The 21,940-nt window shown below is 39.5% G+C and overlaps 1 protein-coding gene and 1 pseudogene across 3 annotated transcripts in view; one reads left to right on the top strand and one right to left on the bottom strand.

The window, feature by feature from the left end:
• Positions 1-45: 45 nt before the first annotated feature.
• LOC129163956 (beta-galactosidase-1-like protein 2) lies at positions 46-4,617 on the bottom strand (annotated as a pseudogene).
• A 2,031-nt stretch (positions 4,618-6,648) lies between these two features.
• The window catches only part of glb1l2 (galactosidase beta 1 like 2), a 37,639-nt gene continuing 22,347 nt past the window's right edge, over positions 6,649-21,940 (top strand). For 2 of the 3 annotated variants that reach the window (XM_054742861.2, XM_015952026.3), the window contains exons 1-9: positions 6,649-7,022; positions 7,554-7,739; positions 7,893-7,961; positions 10,002-10,097; positions 10,768-10,876; positions 13,962-14,054; positions 14,165-14,246; positions 15,947-16,011; positions 16,371-16,455. In XM_054742861.2, coding sequence (XP_054598836.2) covers positions 6,904-7,022; positions 7,554-7,739; positions 7,893-7,961; positions 10,002-10,097; positions 10,768-10,876; positions 13,962-14,054; positions 14,165-14,246; positions 15,947-16,011; positions 16,371-16,455 — 904 coding nt within the window. In that variant the 5' untranslated portion in view covers positions 6,649-6,903. Of the gene's footprint in view, positions 7,023-7,052; positions 7,463-7,553; positions 7,740-7,892; positions 7,962-10,001; positions 10,098-10,767; positions 10,877-13,961; positions 14,055-14,164; positions 14,247-15,946; positions 16,012-16,370; positions 16,456-21,940 lie in introns of those variants that run through there. The other variant, XM_015952028.3, reaches the window with a different exon arrangement.

Genomic DNA, 21,940 nt, shown 5'->3' with positions numbered 1-21,940 from the left:
CAACGACACATTTGTTCTTTTTAAACGACATGTATTGTGATGAGTACATCATTATTTGTTTATTATTTTACACAATATTATCTTGATTTTGTGTAAGATAAAAATTGCCTCTACAATTGTTGTTACAGCAAGTATTTTGTTTTATTGTGAAAGTTGATTTGCAATTTCCGGCCTCTTAAAGGACCAACGTTCTATTTGGGAGGCGCATATTTAACAGACAGGTTTTTACTCCAATGGGAAGCTTGCTATGGCGTCGTTATCCATCTTACGTAATCAGAGCGAAGTTCATACAAAAATTATAACCAAAGAAAGTTTTCCACAAAACAAAACAATCATTGGCACTCTATTGCACACGTCATTATGAATAATACAGAGTATTACAAGTTTAGTAAGTGTTTGTGCACAAACACTTCTTGTGTGCATGTGAAAATGTAAAACTGCTGGCAGCCTTTACAGCACTGAGCAAATGGGGGGTTTATAAACAATGGTCTTTCCATGATCAGGATTTTCCAAAAACTGTATTTTTTCCATCCATTTTGTGTTCCTCAAATATGATAATCTGGAAGAAAACAGAAAAACATAATTTTGAACAAAATATCAGAAAAAAAAGGAAGCAGAAGATTCATTCATGTGTTTATACAGGAATAGATGATGTACCTGATTATCTCCACTCTTGAGCCAAGGTCCTGGAAGATAAAGAAAATGCTGGGGTCCGATGAACCAGTAGAGGCCAAGGTTCTGAAAAATGCAACTCCTTTACCCCAACCCTACATGTGGGTGAGAGCAAAATACTCAGAAAACAATACAGAAATTATTTACAGTATATTATCATATACAACCAATACAGAAAATATGTTTTCTTGTAAGATCTGGAGAGTTTTCTAAGTCTCCTCAATGGGTTTAAATTTCTTACACTATTAGATTAAAAATGTAGAAACTATTGTACTTGCAGAAAGATTGATGAAGGTGTCTTTAGGTGGGCCATCCACATGCAGACCGGTCTGGACAAATCCTGGGACCGGCAGTGATGTGTGCACAGTTTTCCATTGATCTGAGTTGATAAACTAAGACAGACACACAAAAAAAATATCAATATTGTTCCTTTTTCATTGTATCAATGTAAAACAAAATATTGCTCGAGATGATTTTGAATAAAAACAAACAAACCGTTTTATAATGTTTGGCTTAAGCTCTAAACAGAACATGGTGAATCCTAGGGGGGTGAGGTTCAACTCGATGTCTCCAACAATACCTTCAAAAATAAAATAATAAAGAAAAGCCATAAAGTAACAACATTGCATGGCAGGCAGAGGAAAGATCAGAGGTTTTGAAAGATAAATACAAGTTTGTAAAAGTGCACGGGGGTGTGGCTTGTTTCAGTAATAACAAGTAACTGAAGGAATTATTACCGTGAAAAAAGGCTGACGTGAGGACACAGAGTTTGAGGAAGCTACCCAGAAATCCATGCAAGAAACTTAAATGCATCAAATAAAAACATAACTTATACAATAGATTGCGCAAATATTTGAATACCTTTGCGTTGGTCATCAAGAGCTTTCCCATAGTTCACTCTTCCACTCCACAAGTAAAGACAATGCCCTCTGACCCTTTGATGCACAATCGTGGGTGTTATTTGGAGAGAAGAAATAGAATTGAATGTTTTTTTAAAGATGGATTGAATATTTAACCCCTTAATGCCAGTTGTCGCAAATTTGCATCAAACCTGCATTCACTCCAAATGCAACCAAAATACCACATTTACCTAAAGGAAAATGCACAAGTGAAAAAAATGTTTATAATTGAAAACAAATTCAGGCATTAAGAGGTTAAAACCAGGAGATCTGTGATGATTAAAACATGATGAATTTGATCATAACTTGCACAATAGAACATTTATAAACAAATAGAATGTATCTATAAACTATTTATTAGCTATTAATGAGTACATATATATTGTGGAATGGTACCCCAGATACACTAATGTATTAAAACATTAAACATATCTGAACAAAAACACAAATGGGATGATGTAACATGTTGTTTTGTGTTTAGACAAGCTGTCATTCACTTTTTGCACGTATTTTTTAAATACATCTGTATTATCCTACAAATTTTAAATAGAAGGAAACATCTTTATATTTACACGCAGGCAAATCCAAGTGTCACCCTAACCCTAACCCCAAATCAGACTCCAAGACCACATTACCACAATTTACCTGCAAGTATGCTAAGTGCTGGATGGCTCCAAATGACAGTCTCTGTAGATTTATTGTCTTGAGAACTGAAATGAGGCACATATAAATTTTTTGGGTAAATTTCATAATATAACAGCAAAATTGTTCTAAAAAATTAAAACTACCAAATTTAACTGAGAGATCCACTTTGTTACCTCCCTCCAGCCCTCCATAACTCAAGCCTTCCCAGTTGTCTGACGTCAACAGGAGCTTGTTGACCCCTCTAGATTGGGGACTCCATCAAAAAATGGAAAACAAAAACACAAAACAAGAAGTAAGTAGAAAATTGTTAATTGATTATAAACTAAAGAAGTCAATAAACGCTGAAGTCACATTTTTTATGAAAGCTATGTATTCCTCGTCTTTAGCATATGATCCATACTCGTTCTCAACTTGGACTGCAATGATTGGTCCTCCATGTTCAAACTAAGAAACACATGATGTTTCAGCAAGATTTCTATTAATATTAATGAAAGAACATGAACATAGAACAAGGTGGATCTAGAATTACCATCAGTGGTTTGATGACTGAGATGAGCTTATCAAAGTACAAATTGACAGCATTTACAAATCCAGGATAAGTGGACCTGCCTTTATCCTGTAGCAACCAGCTGAAAAATCAAGAGGACATCATTTTTGCTTCTTTAGTTCAATTCGATTCCTGCTTGATGGTTTATTTGTCCTTGAGAGACCAAATTGAAAGCATTAGGGATGCCATTAAACAATAATGACTATACTAGAAGAAGTCACCTGGGCAATCCAGCTAAGTCCCATTCAGCACAGATGTACGGTCCAGGCCTCAGGATCACCCAGAGGCCTGTCTCAGCTGCTACACTGATATAAGCCCTGAAATAAAATCAATGTTTTTTTTTAAAGCACTTAAAAGTACTGTTATAGAAAGGAGATTTTGGGATCCTTACTTGAGGTCCAACTGATCCTAAAAGTTAAATGTTCCTCTCTCAGGCTCATGCAGGTCCCATGGCACATAGCTAATAAAACAACCAGAGAGGGGTCAATTGATCTTTTTCATTAATTCTGGTGGCTCCAAGTGTTGTCCCAACTTGGTTACTCTATATTAATAAAACAACAAAACAATGACACCACAACTGTTAGAGGAAAATGCTATTTGAAAGCCTACGTTGTGAGGGTATTGAGACCACAGGCCTTCATCTTTATCAGCCAGTCCTTCCAGTAGGGTCTGGGGACACGGAAGTAATGGATGGAAACCCCCAGGGTGCGGAAGGGCTCTCCCTTCAGAGTGAACTGGGACAAGTCAGCCCTCAGACCGTCTGTACTGCTCATTTCTCTCTGTCATGGTCTGCGTCTGTGTCTTCCCCATGTGTCTCCTTATGTCCTCCATCCCTCTTTAGATTCCCCTTTTGTGTCTCATAGTGCCCTCATGTGTCCTTTGTCTGCATCTTTCCCCATGTGTCTCCTAATGTTTCTCCATCCCTCTCTGGATTCCCTTTTGTGTTCTCTTAGCGCCCTCATGTGTCCTTTGTCTGCATCTCTGTTGTGTGTCTTAAGTTGTAGCCCCAGCCTCTTGTTCCCCAGTTCATTGTATGTGTGTATGAGTTTGTGAGTGTCAGTATGTGTATGTGTTTGTGTGAGTCCTTCCCTTAGTCTTTAGGTTTAGTTTTGCGTTTTATATAGTGTCAGGTTTATCTGCCCTCCACTGGTTCTCTTCCCCATCCAGATAATTGTTGTCACCTGCCTTTCCTCCAGCCTCACTCCACACACCTGCTTCCTGTTTCCCTATTGCTCCTCCCTGTCTATATAAGCCCTCCTTGTCTCATTGTTCTTGTCAGTCCATTGTTGTTTGTCATTTGTTCTGTCAGTCTGCTCGTTCCTCTTGTGTTTTTCACTCCCTGGATTTTTGGATTTTGGCTCCCTGCCGTTTGGATTTATTTTTGTTCTTCCTCCAAATAAAGGATTTTTACTTACATACCCACTCCTGTCTTTTGTCATCCTGGGTTCTGCATCTTGGGTCCTAACCTCCTGCTCCTAAACGTGACACTCTCAAGTTGCATATCTGATCAAAACAGCTATCTGGTAGAGCAATGAAGCATGGATTTGTCATGTGTTGTGGTACAAACATAAATAAAAACATTGAAAGGAAAGCCTTACCAAGTCTTGATATCAGTGTCCAAGTGTTGGAGCAGATCCAGATCACAACAACACCACAGTCAGAGCCGTGCCCTGACTCTGAGCTTACCAGAGAGCTTTTGAGAGTCAGATGGTGCTGGGAGGCCTCGGACACTGTAGATGAGAGAGACTATTGTTGTTTGAGAACAACAATATTGTGATGTTTGCTCTCTCTCTCAGTCAGAAAGATGAGACCTAAAATAGTTGTCATACAGTTTACAGAGCAATACCACTAGGCCACTGAGAAGTTGGCCACCAAATAGCACAGCCACTGCTGCAGCTCACCGCTCCCCACGGGGATGGGTCAAAGACAGAGATGTAGTTTCACCAGTGTGTGATGATGTCTAATGAGACCTTAAATGATGGACTGAGGCAGCTCTTGAGGAAACCTTATTGGCTCAGGTAAGGTGTTCTGATAATTCACACAGCTCACAGGTCACAGTTCACAGTTCAGTAGGTGTATGTCCCAGTTACGTCTGTGGTGAAGCACCAACTCCAGCCAGAGTCAACTCCTTTGTATCCTTTATCTTCTAAGTTTTACATGGTCTCTGCTGATCCAATACTCTCAAGACATGTTGTTTGTGAACCCTCTGGTCCCACTCCTCCTCTGTCCAATTGACATCCCATTGACATGCTTGGATACAGCAATCTGAACATCTGGTTCTTCTAGCAATGACCTCACCCAACATGTGGAGGGCAACTGTCAAATCAGGACTGTTCTGTGTGATTGTGTATCCTACCCATTTAAAAGTTCTTTATGAGTGTTTTCTGCTTATGTGACTAGGTGAGTCTACAATCCTGAATGTTTCATCCTAATTATCTAACATATCAAAAGCAGGGTTTTCATTGGCTGTAAGCCATAATCAACATATAATGACATATAATGCAGCGTAAATCTATTGAGAAATTAAAAGCTGACACATGTCTTTTTTCGTGTAATAAATTTCTTAAATATAATTCACAAATGTCACTATATGAATTTAATAATTGAAAACAAAACTGAACTTTTCAATGACATTTATTCTAAATTGTTGAGATATATTTAAATGTATTACCATAGTAATCAAATTTGATTATCATGAAGTGGCAAAAGGTCTTGAAAATACAAAACCCTATTAAGAAAACACACACACACACACACACACACACACACACACACACACACACACACACACACACTTAGTGACGGTGAATTTAACTAATTTGTGTATTTTAAATAAAAATAAACACCAGTAAAGTGTTATAAACCAATGGCCCACTGGTTTTCTTATTGATAGATGAAGTAGAGAAGTAACACACAAGATATGCTCATACATGTCTTTATTTAAACATTCAAATGTATTTTAAATATGTAAGTTTAAATGAGCAGATTCCAATAATTTATTTGGTCAAAGAAGTGCATTTTGACTAGAGGATCGTCGTTTACAACTTTTTACAAATGTGGGAACCAGGGGCGTGTCCAGGGAGTGGCCTGGGGTAGCACATGCCACCCTTAGAATCTGATTGGCCACCCCATGTGCCACCCTACTAAGTTCCAGTTTAAATTGACTTTACATTGTCGACAAAGGCTTGAGTTGTAAACTCCAAAAATAGTGTGTGGTAGCATGCACCTTTAACATTGTCTTCTAGCCCAGGCCTACAGAACATTTCTGTAGTATTAATATTATTTATTATTTTTTCATGTTCACATAATAGTATTTAGAGTCCCACTCAACTCCAGTTGGTGGCAATAATGCAACAAGAAGTGACTTGCTAACCACCACAAAACTAGAAGATGAATAGAAAAAAAGGTGATTGTGCAATGTGAAACTGCAAAATTCACTAGAAAGTAAATAAATAAATAAACAATTTGTGTAAATAAATAAATAAGCATAACCATTGGTGCCACCCATGCATAAAAAAGTGCCCCACATGGGCCACCCCATTTTAAAAGTCCTGGACATGGCTCTGGTGGGAACAAACTGTTTGAACTATTAAAATCTTCCTTCAGTTTAAAAATTGCACAAATAATTTACAACGTCTAAAATTAATTCTGCAGCATTAAGAACGTTAGCTGGAACGGACTTGCTAGGGAACTTTTATTTATTAAAAGTAATTTCCGCTGAAAACATGATGTTTAAAATTGCAAAAAGAAACAAAATGTAACCTCTCCAATCGGATTTCACTAATTCGTACAAATATGAAGGGTTGTAAACACTTTCTTTGAATAAACAATATTTATTTCGTTTTACATTTTCCCTCCCACCTGAGTAATTTCGTCACGGTCCCAGCTGTCGCGCGCCGCTGGCTCTGCTGAACCAACAACAATCCTCCTTCACAAACTGGGATACTTTTCTCCCCGGAAGTTGGAATACTGTGATAGCTCTTGAACTTTTGGTGTTATTTATCGCAAATTTAACGTACCAGCTTCGAGTTCAGCGTAACGTGAAATGAGAGAATACTCTGGAAACATGTTTTCAGACGACTAGACTCCAGATATGCGCATTACTTTGCTGAAACACGAGGAACAGCTGTCAGTGAAGTCATGTCGTTTTCATCAATGGAACACTCCTCTGTATTAGGAGTTCGTTTATCCCTAAAGCAGCGATATTTTCTCCTCATCCTTATTGCTGCTGCAGTGATCATTACTTATCAGTTTTCAAGGTAAGACAAAATAACGTAACCAAGGGGATGATAAGCCCCGCCCACCGACCTTTTAACCACGGAGGCTTCTGTTTGTTTAGTTTCTGGACTTCTAGCTAGCCTTTAGCCTTTAGCATTTTATGAATGAGCTCCTGCTGGCTTGTGGACACTTGGCTCACAAGTCTGTGAAAAGTCTGTCTAATCAGAGGTTGTTTGGATCTGCTTGGTTGTAAATAATAACCATTCTCTTAATTTTACTGATCATTTGTTCAAGTTGGGCTCATATGACAGTACGTCCACAAATTAATTGTTTCTGGTCGGCTCAGGGTTAACACAGAGGTGTGACTTTCCTTTAATGAATAATCCAGAAACGATAATAACAGATAACAGGCTGCACTCCTTCTTTCTTATTACTGAAAGGGATTTCTAAACAAGTGAACTGAAATAATCAAAGCTCAAAGGTTTCTCCCAAATGTCTTCTTCGTTTACGAATCTGTGCTTTTTTTCTCTATGGATATATTAATATGCTTTTTTCCCCCTTTTCCCACTCAGGAGCCATCCTGAAGTTGTAAGAATGCACCGTGTAGAGGGTCTGAGGGCCGACTCGTCTCAGTTCACCTTAGAGAAGAGACCGTTACGGATCCTGGGAGGCTCTGTGCATTACTTCAGAGTTCCCAGAGCCTACTGGGAGGACCGACTGCTGAAGATGAAGGCATGTGGCCTCAATACTCTCACCACGTAAGGTCCCAGTGTAACACTAACACAAACGTGTAAGGCCAATCAGAGCAGCAAAATGTAAACTGCAATTTTACAAAACAATTTTAAAAAATGGCCAGAAGCCAGTGGAATGATAACGTTTCATAAAAGAAATCTACTTCATTTGCCTCTCAGGTATGTGCCGTGGAACCTGCACGAGCCAGAGCGAGGGCGGTTTGACTTTGAGGATCAGCTGGATTTAGAGTAAGGACAAATAAAGTGAGGATTTATTTAGTCTTTGATAGAAGATCCTGCAGAGGGCACTGTTGCACTTCAAGAGTTCTTGTTGTTAAACCCAGATGGTGAATGCAACCAGTCACGCTCCATAAACATTTGTGATTGATTTGATTTATTAGTTGAGTCCCTTTCAAACTCAATGATTTTAAGAATATGTCGCGTGCATCAAATGAATAATAGAAACAAATGTCTCACAATGATATGTGATTTACAATTAATTGTCAGCTTCATCTTAATTTGACCGGCAACAGCATTACAGTGCTGTGAAAAAGTATCTACCCCCCTTCTGTTTTTGCTTTTTGGTCATATTTTCATTTAAAAATTTCTAAAAACAATATATAAAGTATATATAAATGAGTACACCCCCACTACATTTGTCAGAAAACCTTTAGTTTTTTTTCAGAATCAATTTTTCTTTGAGCTACCAAACCACAAAATACTCCCACAAATGTGGCCCATTGATTGCAAACTAGATTTGTTTATTTGAACACACAAAAATGTGATTTTCCTAACAAATCCATTTAAGCGCATGTTGCAAAACTGAGTACACCCCAATTATAGTCTTAGGAGAAAAGCCACACTTAAGACTACAAAATTCGAATTAACAGGTGTTCAACCACAGGTGAGTCTGATGATTCATTTCAGAGGTGTCCAGCAGACAGGTGACTGGAAAAGGGCGTTACTTAACAAAGAAAAGCCTTTCCTGTTTCATGCTGTCAGCAACGGCTCCACACGGAAGAGAAATGTCACAAAATCTGAGAAAGGAAACAATTTCTTTACACAAAAAGGTGAGGGCTACAAGAAGATCAGCAAAGCTTTAGATATCAGTCAGAATACTGTAACAATAGTGACCCAAAACTGTTAGAAAGATGGAAGTGCAACCATCTTACAGAGACGTCCATGGAAGTTAACATCTGAACAGGAGCCTCTTCTGATGAGCAGGGTTGGAGAAAATCACCATGCATGTTCACTACAGTTAGCTAAAGCAGTAGAAAGCCAAACTGGAGTGACCGTTTCCCGTGACATCATACTGCAGAGGGATGGCCTGTATGGGTATCGTCTACGAAGGAAGCCTCTCCTAAAGCCCATACTGAAAGAGATGAAGGCTGCTGGGACTCTGGAGTGATGAGAAAGATCACTGATTTTGGAACTAATGGTTTCAAAACTGTGTGGTGTCGTAATGGTGAGGATTTCAAAGAGAAATGCATGGTGCCTACAGTGAAGCATGGTGGTAGCGGTGTCCTTATGTGGGCTGCATGAGTGCTGCTGGTGTTGGAGAGCTGCGTTTCATTGATGGAATGAACTCAACAATGTACTGCTCTATACTGAAGGAGAAGATGCTGCCATCACTCTGTGCACTTGTTTGTCGTCGTACACTTTTCCAACATGACAATGATCCAGAACATACATCTAAAGCTACTGTTGCATTTCTGAAGAAGAACAGGATGAAGGTGATTAAATGACCAAGTATGTCTCCTAATCTGAACCCAGTCCAACACCTGTGTTGAATTCTGAAGCAGCAAGTTGAGCGTCACTCCATCCAGCATCTAGGCTCACAAAGAGGTTATTCTTGAAGAATGGAAAAAGATAGATGTTGCAACATGTCGCCAACTTCTTCATTCAATGCCTAGAAGACTTGGTGCTGTCCTCATAAATCATGGTGGTCATACAGAATACTAGATGTAGTAGTTTTTGTTGTGGGGTGTATTCATGTTTGCTTTAATCAATTTTAGTTTGTGATCTAAGTTATATTATTAACCTTAATTTCATGTTATGGATTTAAACAAGTGTTCAATAAAATCAGCCTTGTGAAAGTTCTGGAGATTGTTTATTTGCTCTTTGAGCTAACGATTAAACTCATACTCTTTAAAGGGGGTGTACTCATTTATGCTGACCACTGAAATGTAATTATATTATATTTATATATATATATACATATATATATATATATATGTATATATATATATATATTTGTGTTTATTTCGTAATTTTACATCCTATCTTTAGGGCTTACCTTCGCCTTGCAGCCAGCTTGGGACTCTGGGTGATTTTGCGTCCTGGACCGTACATCTGTGCTGAATGGGATTTAGGTGGACTACCAAGGTAAAAAGAAATCCAAGAAGTAGAATTAAATGTTTTTTAATCTGTCTTTTATGCAATGAATAATTTTAGTATAGCCTGCGGGTTAGGGGATCTCTAATCCCCAATTTTGGACAGGAAATGGGCTGTTCAGTCAAACAGTAATCTGTTTGTTAGCTCTGTCTTTGCTTCAGGCTGAAAAGTCAAGTGAATTTCTTTAAGTGCACATTTCAGCACTTGTGTTCCCGTTGGAGAGTAATTTGTTTTAGTGGCCCACCTTACAAGGTATTAAGAACAAAGGGCAATAAAATCTACATCATTTAGGCTGAACATTTCTCTTGATGAAAGTCACTGATGACTTTCAGTGAGATGTCGGGAGTGAGCGATAATTAAATCTGACAGGCTCATATCCCTGAAAGGATGAATTCACTTACTTCTGTAATTAAAATACATTTAAACCAATAATTGGGTAGCTGTTGGCAGGAAATGACTGAAGAAAAGTATTTTGGGGGTCGCTTTGCCCTTGAGAGTGTGTGCTTATTTAAGAAACACCAAAATAAATTGTTTAAAAGGACAACCAGTGACTTCTCCTTGAGGTTAAAGCCCTAGCTGTGCTTGGGCTGGTGCTTTACTGCAAAGAGAATCCGCAACACAGAGGTTTAAAGATCAGATGAGTCATGTTTTGATTTATCAGCTGGCTGCTGCGAGATGAGAAGATGAAACTTAGAACGACCTACTCCGGCTTCACCGATGCGGCCAGCTCCTTCTTTGATCAGCTCATCAGGAGAGTTGTTCCTCTTCAGGTACTCTGGAAATCACTAACCGCTTTAGAAAAATCATTTAGGCATTATTATTCTTGGAAATGTAAAGTTGGTTAAAACTTCATAATCATATCATAATTAAATACACTGAAAAGCTGTCTAGAGATACATGTGTTTTCTATATCGATACTTAAACATGACTGCATCTTATGTATTCAGATCTATTAGTTTATCAATAGATCAGGCTGAAGATTACATTCAGAGTGACTTAGCTGATTGCTGCTGCTTTTCTCCTTTTGAACAGCAGGTTTGTACCAACACAGCAGAAATGGCAGCAGCAGAAGAGTAATGCACTGTAAGAAGAGCCCTTTAGGAGATACATGCCCCGTGTCCCGACTTATCTACAAGCATGTAGAAACAAAACTACCTTCATAGGTTTCATGTCACAGTTAAAAAATTCAGTTTGTTCATGCTTAAATTAATTATTCTTTCTTCCTGAGGACAAGCACATTTAACCTTGTCCAACAACATCATTTAACATCATCTTCTCTTTCTTGTCTACCTAACCATATTTATGGCAGACAGATTGTATTACTATTCCCCATAAGGCATTATCTGGCTGCTCTAGGTGTAGCGTTACACATATACGGTAATGTAAAGACCTCCTTTAGTCTGGCTGCTTGTTTCAATAGATTCAACAAGGTCAAGGCCTCCCAAGTCAACTCCCTGGTTCACCGGGAAAACTGTAGCTTTGTGTCATTTTGTCATTTGAAGACTTGATGACATAAATTTCTTATTACTATTTATTTATTTTTACTACAACCCCTCCAGTTTGGACAAATGTTCGATGGAAGCTATCAAACGGCTAGCACATGTAGCCAAACAAAAGAATATATCGACATTTGCTGATTTTGAGGTCAACTGAATGTTTGAAAGAAATATTTTGTGTAGTTTGCAAAATAATCAGCTGTTAGTTTCTGTGTTCATCTTCAGACACAATCATCAGAACCTGTAAATGGCAAAAACAGAGTTATAGTTTTTTGAGCTTTCCTTATAATAATTATTTTAACATGCAGTAATTGCATAACAAAATGTTTCACTTGTCAAGTGTTGATTCGTTTTTGGAAACAAATGGTAACAAAATTAGCCTCTCATGTGTTGTTAACTGCTGTGTAAAGGTCGTAGGTCCTCAGGATTATGTTTCATCATTTTCTCATTGCTTTGTTTATGGTGTTTGTGTTTCCCTATCTTCAGTACTTTTGTTACTGATTCCAGTCCATCTCAACCTGCACTTCAAGAGTTTTCACAAATAGAAACGGGTGGACTATAGTGGCGATTGAACACGTAGGACACTAAAAGCTTAAAGTATAAATTGCTGTGTTTTGTCCAGATGGCGAGTTAGGCTCCCTATTAGGGGTAGACCAATATATCGGGCCGATAGTTACCATTTTTTATCAGTATTGGCCGATATTCATCAGAGTAAAGCAGATTTAAAATCAGGCACATCTTTGGGCAGCCCGGTGATGTTGCAGAATTTAATTTAAATGCATTTGTACATTCACCAATAACATCTGCATAATAAATACTAGGGGGGGGGGGGGGGGGTGTTTTGGTGAAATTCTGGTGATACGATATGTATCACGATGCAGTGTATCTCTATATTGTGATACATTCAGTCAGACTTTATTAGCGTCCAAACTGATACGTAACATGTTTAACGTGAGGTATCTGAACCATAATAGAGGAATTTACGCTTCAATGTTGGAAACAAAACCCATTGCACACTGCTGCCAACTAGTGGTCGGTGTTTGAATTGCACCAAAAGAAAAGAAAATACACAAACCTGTGCATGTGAATTCTTCCAAAAGTTAGATACACGGCTTGTAAATATCAACGTAACATCACAGGAAAAAAAATCACGATTTATTGCTATATTGATATTTTTGATACACAGCTTTGAATATCGATATATAATATCACAGGAATAAAATATCACGATATATTGCCTTATCGATATTTTCTTACACCCCTAATAAATACTCCAAATGAACTTTATTTAGGTGTCTGACTTTAACACTGAGAAGTGGACAAAATTAAGATTTAACAGTTAGTTAAATTCTGACTTCAAAAACTAATTCAGCTACAGAAATTTTGTGCATCAACTGATGTTATTAGTGACATTTTAGCATGAAAATTAGGTGGAAAATGTCAAGAGATCATCTATGAAAATCCGCCCATAAAAACCAGCCGTACATATCGGCCATCGGCTGACCATGACTCCTACATATTAGTATCGGCAATAGAAAAAACTGTATTGGTTGGACCTCTACTCCCTACCCGCCTTTTAAGGATAATGTGTTAGTATTTACCCAACGTGTGTGATTTTATTCACACTGTCGCTTTTTAATCAGAAATGCACACACAGGCCTGCAAAAATTCTGGACAGCAGGTCTGACATTAGGGGTGTATTTGTGAAAAAATCTAGTTATAAGATTAATATAACAATAATGAGTAAACAATACTATATTGTAATACTAAAAACCAGAGGATGTGTTCAACATTTAGGGCTTAACAAATTTAGAAAACTTAGGTCAGACGCTTCCAAGATCCATCTAGTGTTATTGCAAGTTAGTTGTTCCATCAGATTGAAGGCATTAAAAACTGCTGCCACCTATCTTCTGAAGTTTGAATTGCAACAAAAGCAATATTGTAAATGTTTGCATGTCAGTTCTTAATAAAATACCGTTACATAATTTTAAAATATTGATTCGGTATCATACTACAAAATACCACAATATTTCTGTGTATTGATATTTTCTTGCATCCCTATCTTTCATGGTCTCTTTGTTTTTGTCATAAAGGAAATAGAATAGCAAACTGATCCAGGTTTTATTAAGGTTTTCTGTAAAGAACAATCTGGTCTGCAGTGCTCTGTGAAACTGCTAAAAATAACAACCCTTTAATGTTTACCCTATTTTCTTCTTTTCTGCTCAGTGCATCAGTGATTTTGCACTTTCATATCAAAGGGTTGTTAACGTTTGGCTGTTTTGAGAGAGAAAATGGTCCAAAAACAGGTGCCAGCCTGTCTCCTAATGTGTCCTGCTTTCATTCACTAATGAATGTGCAGTACTCCCAGGGCGGCCCCATCATAGCAGTTCAAGTGGAGAACGAATATGGCTCCTATGCTGAAGATGACAAGTACATGCCTTTCATCAAAGAGGTATGAAGCATTGTAGAAATAAAATCAGAAATGCAAATTAAATCCACCAGCGTTAAGTAGCCGGCTCCTCTGTTCTGTTGAGTTGATTCTCTAATCCTTCCTTCATCAAGGCGCTGCTGTCCAGAGGAATCACAGAGCTGCTTCTGACCTCTGACAACAGAAACGGGCTAAAGCTCGGAGCAGTGAAAGGAGGTATTGTCAGATAGGCTGAACAAGCTTGTGCGCACACATGCACAGTATGTTGGTTTGTGTGTGTTTTCATGCACGATGACATCACGCCTGAGCCGGTGGCAGCCCATGTGACTGCAGTTCAGGACCAGTTTGTCCACAGAGGGTCGTGTGTTGCCCTATGAGGTTGCTCTTTTAAGACGCTTGCAACAAATGTCTTGTTTTAAGGAGAAAAATAGTTTTCTATTCCATTCAAGTTTATTTATATAGCGCCAAATCACGACAAGAGTTGTCTCAAGGCACTTCACATAATCCTGAACATTTTTAACAATTTTTTATTGAAACCAAAGCAGATGCAGTGCTGGTCTCAAATTTGTGCCTAAAGAAGGTTTATTGGGCCATTTTGAAGTGTGTGTCTGTGTAAAAGCTATAATTACTGTCTCTTGTTAGAAGCCATAGAGTTTAAGTCCTGCAGGATGGATGTGCTAACAGCTAGTCTGAAAGCAGCAAAGACCTTTATGGATTGCTTCTGTCTTAAACCAGTTCCAGTCTCTAAAAGTTTGCAGCAGTTCACATGAATGTTATTTTATAAACCTCTAACCCTCTGGAGGCAGGCGTTGCAGATTTGCAACAGTTAAAACCCACCTAACTGGTTACTCCACATACGTATTTCATGAGCATTTTTTTACTCAGAAGTACCCCTGAAGCACTTAGTTGTTCGTCCTTTTGTCAAAACTTATTTTTGAGCCTGAGAGGGTTAAGCCACTGTCACATTTCATACTGCGGAAATTTAAAAGCTGTCCTACCTCACGTTACAGCATAGGTGGAGCAGGTAATATTTCCGTTGGTGAATAACCCTGTAATGTAACAACGATGGAGGTGTAACGGTTTATGAAATAACATCATATGAACTCTGAAGGCTTTGGTTCCAACAGGACTTTTAACAGTTTTTATACAATCACAGGCTAACATCCGTCTCAGCATTTTATTATATACTCTTAAATAATTACTGCATATTTATGCCCACTTTAAAGGTGTGATTCACTGAAACAAAGCTTTTTTAAATCTTCTGATTTAAAATCGGTCACTCTGAGTTTTTCCTGCAAGCTGAACATGTAAATAGTCTCCAGCACCTATCTCCTGCGTTAGCTTCTGTGAAGTTGTGAAACTAGGATTTAAAAAGCCTGATGGATTCACGTCAAGTAGTTGTTTGGACTCGCCCATACTGACTCACGACGGGGAAGGCGGTTGGCGTTTTAGCATCCAGAATCAGCAGAGGACATCTTGGCAAGCAGAAGCTAACCATTAGCATTAGCAACTCCACCACACAGCAGAAGCTCCTCCAGGCTTGTGTTGTTTGTGGAAATAAAACATTCATGTTGCTGTTATCCAATGGGAGGCAAGACATCCAAATATCAGTAAATGAGATTTCAGTACCTTGTTAAATTCTCCTCTGATGTTGATGCAGGCATTTATGGGCTCTTTTTTTCTGCCTTGAATGGTTTTCAAGGCATTCATTCATGCGAGAGACCACTGCAAATGTATTGTTTAAATGGGTTTCCCACATCTTTAATGTGCATGAAGTCTCAGTCCTCAGTTTTTATTGGAAAAAGTTGTTTTTAGATTTGTGATTTTAACTGTTATTTATCTTAACAACAAACTTCAAAACAGACCTTGATAATAAAGCAGTGCATGTGTTTTCTTTTTCTTTTTTTTTGTCAAAGCACTGGAAACACTCAATTTTCAGAAACTGGACTTGGATGTCATCAAGTATCTGGATGAAATTCAGGTAAATCACAAAACCTTAAACTGATATGTGTTTTTTTTATTTTAGATAAACCCTTCAGCCAATCAAAAGCAGGAAAAATCTGGTGAAACATTCAAACATCAGCAACAAAGGTCTCATTTAATGAATTCAGTCGATAAACAGAATTATTTTAATTCAAGCTGCAACCACCTCCCGTGAAGGTCTAAGTCTGCTTTCTGAGCATTTCTGTTTTCTTTTAATTGTTTCTTAATTAGAATCCTAGAATCTTTCCAGTTAAATGCTTATGTATAAATAAACACAGTGTTTTAAGTTTTCCTGTAACTTTGTTTTGCTTCACATGACTTTACACCACCCGTAACTCTGATCTGTTTGCCTTATAGCCTCAGAAACCCAAGATGGTGATGGAGTACTGGTCTGGCTGGTTTGATCTCTGGGGTGGCCTTCATCACGTTTACACTTCTGAGGGTAAGAAAGATGTTAGTTTTGTAAAAATAATTAGCAACCAAGGCTAGGTGTCTATGGAGAGAAAGATACAGAGCAGCAAAACACGGGCTCTCCCCAGAGAGAGGGAGAGGCTAAAAGGTGAAACGTTTTCTCTCTGCAGAGAGTCGATAACACTGGCTAATTTGAGACAGGGCCGAGGCAGGTTTCTGTGCTGAAAGCCTGTGCAGAATCTCTTTAGGTAAAACAGACGTGTCTGGAGGGTAAGACAAAGCCTTGGTGCTTTGAGAGAAGAGAGGCTTTAGACAGACCTTTTGAGCTGTGAATAAAACTATCTTTGTGTCAAGGAAAGTTTGTAGAAGGACAAACTCAAAGCCAGTGTGATGTAGTCAGATCCATTCTCAAGCTGGTGTTAAAAACTAAAGTCTACACGTCAAAGTTCAGCGCATAAAAAGTGCAACATGTTCTTATCAGCAGCGTATTCCACAGTTACGCCACCGAGCAAGGGCTTCTGGGTAGGGTCATACAAACAAACCGCATTTGCCAATAGAAAAAAAGTACTTTCAGAGCGCTTGGACATCGATGTGAGGGCATGAAATGGAGGAAGTTGTGTTGGCAAGCCAGGGGCTTTTCTTGATGTTGGTCCTGCTAGTTACCGATTACCAGGACTGAAGCGCTGGCGCGACTGTCACGGTCAAAGTAAAAATTAACTCCTGCTGTAGCGCTGTTGTTCTCATCACTGCCCCCTCTTGAGTTATATAAAAATAAGTTTGCTACTCATAGTGCTCAAGTAACATTTTTTAAGACAATTTTTTTAACTGTCAGATTATAATTTGTGTCCCTAGTTTTTACATACCACCCACCTCTGGTCGAAAGTTTTCTTCGTGCACGTTTGAGTGGCCGAGACATCCAGCTGGACCCCTCCACCAATACCGCTGCTCCTCCTGGATAACTCCCCATCTGAGAGCATCATTAGGACCGGCTGGTCATTCTCGGAGGATCTTTCCCCCCTGGGAAAATGTATGTGCTCCTCTTGATCTGCTTCACACAGTTAAAATCCGTTCTTCCACGTGAAAATTATCACTGCTTCGCATTTTCTATCTTAGCCCGTTTCCCTTTCCAGCTGTTTTATTTGGTCGCAGATGTTACCCAGCTTTGGAAAAGGGATAAAAATTCCCCTCTGATGTCCGACCTGGGTATCTAGAGTCAGATTAACACGTCTCTCAGCAGCTTCTGACCAAGTCCTCCAAACACACCCACATCACCCCGCTTCTCCTCCAGCTTCACTGGCTGCCAGTCAACTTCAGGGTTCATTTCAAGATCCTGGTTCTGGTCTATAGGGCCTTACATGGACAAGCACCATCTTACATTGGTGATCTTCTTAGTCCCTACACCCCCAGCAGGTCCCTGAGGTCCAGTGACCAAAGCCTACTGGTTGTGCAGCACCAGGCTAAAGACCAAAGGTGACAGATCATTTGCTGCTGTGGCCCCCAGACTCTGGAACTCTCTCCCCCTGAGCCTGAGATCAGTGGACTCAGTGGTCTCCTTCAAAAAGCAGCTGAAGACTCACTTGTTCAAGCTGGCTTTTGTAAGACCTTCTTCACCACTCTCTTTATTCTGCTCTCCCCACCTATTCCACCTTCCTCAGGATCCACTGATTTCCCTCTTTCCTGTTCACTCTGTCTCTTTCTTAACATTTTTTTAATCACAATTGCCTATTTTTGCTCATTTTAAATATATTTTAACCATTTTCTAAATTCTTTTTTATATTTTTGCATTGTTTGTTTTTGTGAAGCACCTCGTGATTTCCTTCTCCTCCTCCTCCTCCTTCTTCTCTTCTCCTTCTTCTTCTTCAGCTCCATTTTGTTTAAACATCTTTAGGAGAAGAATAAAGAACTTTAGCCAGATCGGAGCAACTCAGACCCATAGGAAGCTATACTGAAGGCCCGCTTGCTTGTATGACCCTACATGCTTTGCGATGTTACGTCTACAATCTATTTTTAGCTACTGTAGAAAATGCTATTCAACTTTTTTACTTGAGCTTTAAAATGGCTAAAATAGCATTTTAAATCATAGATAATCATATAAAAACTGAGTTAAAAAGTCTGTAGATGGGCTACACGAGCATTTAGTGGCATTTTGCCATCTTCAATGCAACTCTGTGGTGGAGCATAAAGGTTCAAAAGCCTCCATGCTGCATTCTCTGCTGTCACCAGATTCTGGGCGTAAAAAAAAATCACTAAACACAAGGAGATAAAAAATGTATACACACACGGAAGAGTCCTGCCTTTTAATTCTAAAACGGCTCTGCGTCACATAGACTAGTGCTCTCTAACACTGTTCCTCCAGCGCCCCTTTCCTACATGTTTTAGTTGTTTCCCTCCAACACACTGATTCAATGATTTAATCAACTGTTCAGCAGGTCATTAATCATTACTGATTAAATCAGGTGTGCTGGTGCAGAGAAACCTCTAAAACACATCAAATCCAAGTCAAACTAACCAAAATACCAGGTCTATCCAAAATGAACATACAGCTACTGTCTTTGTACAGTTCTTATAGCTCTCATGTGTTAGGATAGGAAACAGGTAAAAACAGAAGGATCCAACACCAGCTGCAATTCCATATCAGCTGTACAGAAATTCAGGAAGTCCTGAAATTTTCTTATGGCCCGGGTGAAGAATGACCCATCATTGTGTACCTTTTTCTGGAAGTAACTAAATCTAAAAAAAATAAATAAAGGAGGGCAATATTTTTTTATTGTTTGGTCTGCTTCCAGTCTTAAAGGTGATGCATTGTTTGAGACGTTTCATATAAAAGACTGAAATAAACCAGAAAACTTTGTTACGCTGCTGTGTAATAACCTTCCAGTGAGTAAAGCCATCCACCTTTATCTGTGGTCAGCTGTGATGTCCCAGCTCTAGCCCTCAAATTTAACTCTTCTGCTCTATAATGTAAAATGTTTGGTGGTTTTTCTAGGATGGGAATTTAAAAATAGAAAAAGCTGTTTGGGTATTTTGCCTTCATTTTTATCTGCTTTGTAAATAATGGAATTAAGCAGCGTTAACTTTGTTGACGAATGAATTGTTTGGGGCGAAAACAAAACTCAAATTAGAAATGATCACTTCTATCAAAACTAAGTTATGACAAATATAGATAAACATTTTCATCGAATAAAAGACAAGAAAATTGACAGTAATAAAAATCCTATCAGAAAACAAGAACAAAAGAGCCAATCAGCAAACGGACCAAGTGGGACTAGACTAGAAGAGAGCCAACCAGAGTCCAGAGCCAGCCACTGTTTGAACAAGCTACCGATAACAGTTGAACAATTTTTAATAATCCACAACTGGGAGGAAATGCATCAAAGGTGACAATCCGCGCGGAGCGACGCATCTGGTTGATTTGTTTTTTCGTGGCGCTGCTACGGCCGATTTGATCAGCATTCGGTGTTCTAGAGATGCTTTTGTGAAGAAAAGATTCAGGTGGCCCAGAAAAATGTTCAGGCAGCCCACCTTGGTCAAACAGTGAAAGAAAAACTCTAATAAATACACCTGAAAACAATTCTTACTTTCAGTGTACCTCCTTGTGTTATTAGAATACCACCTTTAATGTTATCATGTCATTTCCTGTCAAGTTTACACATATTACTGCACTTATACGTATTTGTTTACTTGATTAATACTGAGAGGCACAGTTTCAAACTGTCAGTGTTCATTTAGGTATTTTCCATTAATTATTGTTATAGAAACAATCATAAATGTAGAGTCTTATTGATCCAAAGTGCAAAATGAGGATTTTTCATATTACTTTACAGTTTCAAGTAGCTTTTAACATTTCCTTTATAGAAGTTAAAATTACACCTGTATAGGTGTAGGTAGAATGACAGTGGGAATCTGGAGTCGGTCCACAACTGCCTGATCCAAAAGGTTCTGCTCACTTCCAGAATCCACTAATGCTCGAAAAGGAAGGCTGTGCTGAGAGAAGGAGATGATACAGGAAAGTAAACACCGGGATAAACCATATGCACTTGCACCCACCCGTAGTCCCGGTTCTACTGATGGGTTCTCCCTTTTGGCTGGTCAGGACATTGAGAGACGAAGTGACCAGGCTGGCCACAATAAAAGCAGAGTTTGGAGGCCATGCGTCTGTTTCTTTCCTCAAGGCTGAGTCGGGTCCTGCCAATCTGCAGAGGTTCGTCAGGGTCCGTGGGAGGGAACCGTGCGGGGGCGCTCGAGATGAGGAAGGTGGTGGAGACTGAGGATTAATGTGAGAACTCCTGAATCTATCTCTCAGGCGTTGATCGATGCGAGTGGCCCGAGCTATTAGTTCCTCAAGGTTACGGGATTCAGGTCAGAGGGCCAACTGATCTTTGATTCTATCATTCAGAGCTTCCTGAAAGGCTCCCATTAAAGAGTCTTCATTCCAAGTAGAGGCAGCAGCAACGGTTCTAAAACGTAACGCAAACTCAGGAACAGATTGACGTCCCTGAGAAAGGCGCCAGAGTTGTCTGGAAACATCTGAACGCTGCTCAACAGCCCCAAAAGTTAATTTAAAATCCTTAATAAACCCTTCAAGAGGCCCTTGTAAAAAAAACTTGGGTTCCGACTTTTTGCCTCCGCCCACTGTAAGGCTCGGCCCCTAAGTAACCCAATAATAAAATACATTTTTGCAGGATCTGAAGAAAAAGAGGTGGGTGTATGTTCAAAAGCCAAATTACATTGTAGGAGGAAACCCAAACACTGACTTGGATCTCCCTCGTACTTCATCGAGGGCAGGGATTCGGCTACCTGGAATAGTGCAGGAGCAGGAAGTGGTCACGAAGCGGGGACCGGAGAAACGGGATTCGGAACCGGAGGTGGTGGAGCGGAACGCTGCTCATGGAGACGGCAAACTGCAGTATCTAAATTGTGCAGACGCTGATTAGTAAGGGACAACTGTTCGAGTAAAGTACGGAGCGTGGAGTCATGTTCGCGGAGAGTTTCGGAGATACGGGACGGCACGGATTCTGCGAGGTTAGCTGATTGGTCGGATGATTCTGTCATGTCGGAGTTTTAACTTTCTAACCCACATGCAGAATCAGAGCCGGAGACGAAGGTAAGAGAAAAAAAGAATATTTATTAAATGATGATAAGAGTCACTCTCGAGGAAGCTCTGATGTTAAGGGCAGAATCTGACGGGAGAAAAAGATCAGGAAGATGAGGAGATGGCAGTTGGGAGAGGAAATGGTGCAAACGGAACAGTCTTACTTTAGAGTGGTGATCTGTAGATGCTGAGAAGAGAGTAGGTCAGGCCTGAGGTGGAGGGGAGCTGAAGGAGGGTCCAGGCTTTTGAGACGAGGGATGAAGGTGATGATGAGTCCCAAAACGTTGAGCGAGGCAGGCGGGGGGAGAGAGCGAGTGGGCGAGCCGGCTGGCAGAGCAGACGAGATGAAGTGGATTCTAAGATCCGTAGGTTATGGCTGGAGAGGCGATGAGGGTAAAATCTGCTGAGGAAAAATTAGCGATCA

This window comes from Nothobranchius furzeri, chromosome 13, assembly GCF_043380555.1.
Source record: "Nothobranchius furzeri strain GRZ-AD chromosome 13, NfurGRZ-RIMD1, whole genome shotgun sequence".
Lineage (NCBI taxonomy): Eukaryota > Metazoa > Chordata > Actinopteri > Cyprinodontiformes > Nothobranchiidae > Nothobranchius > Nothobranchius furzeri.
This window is presented reverse-complemented; position numbering and strand designations above follow the sequence as displayed.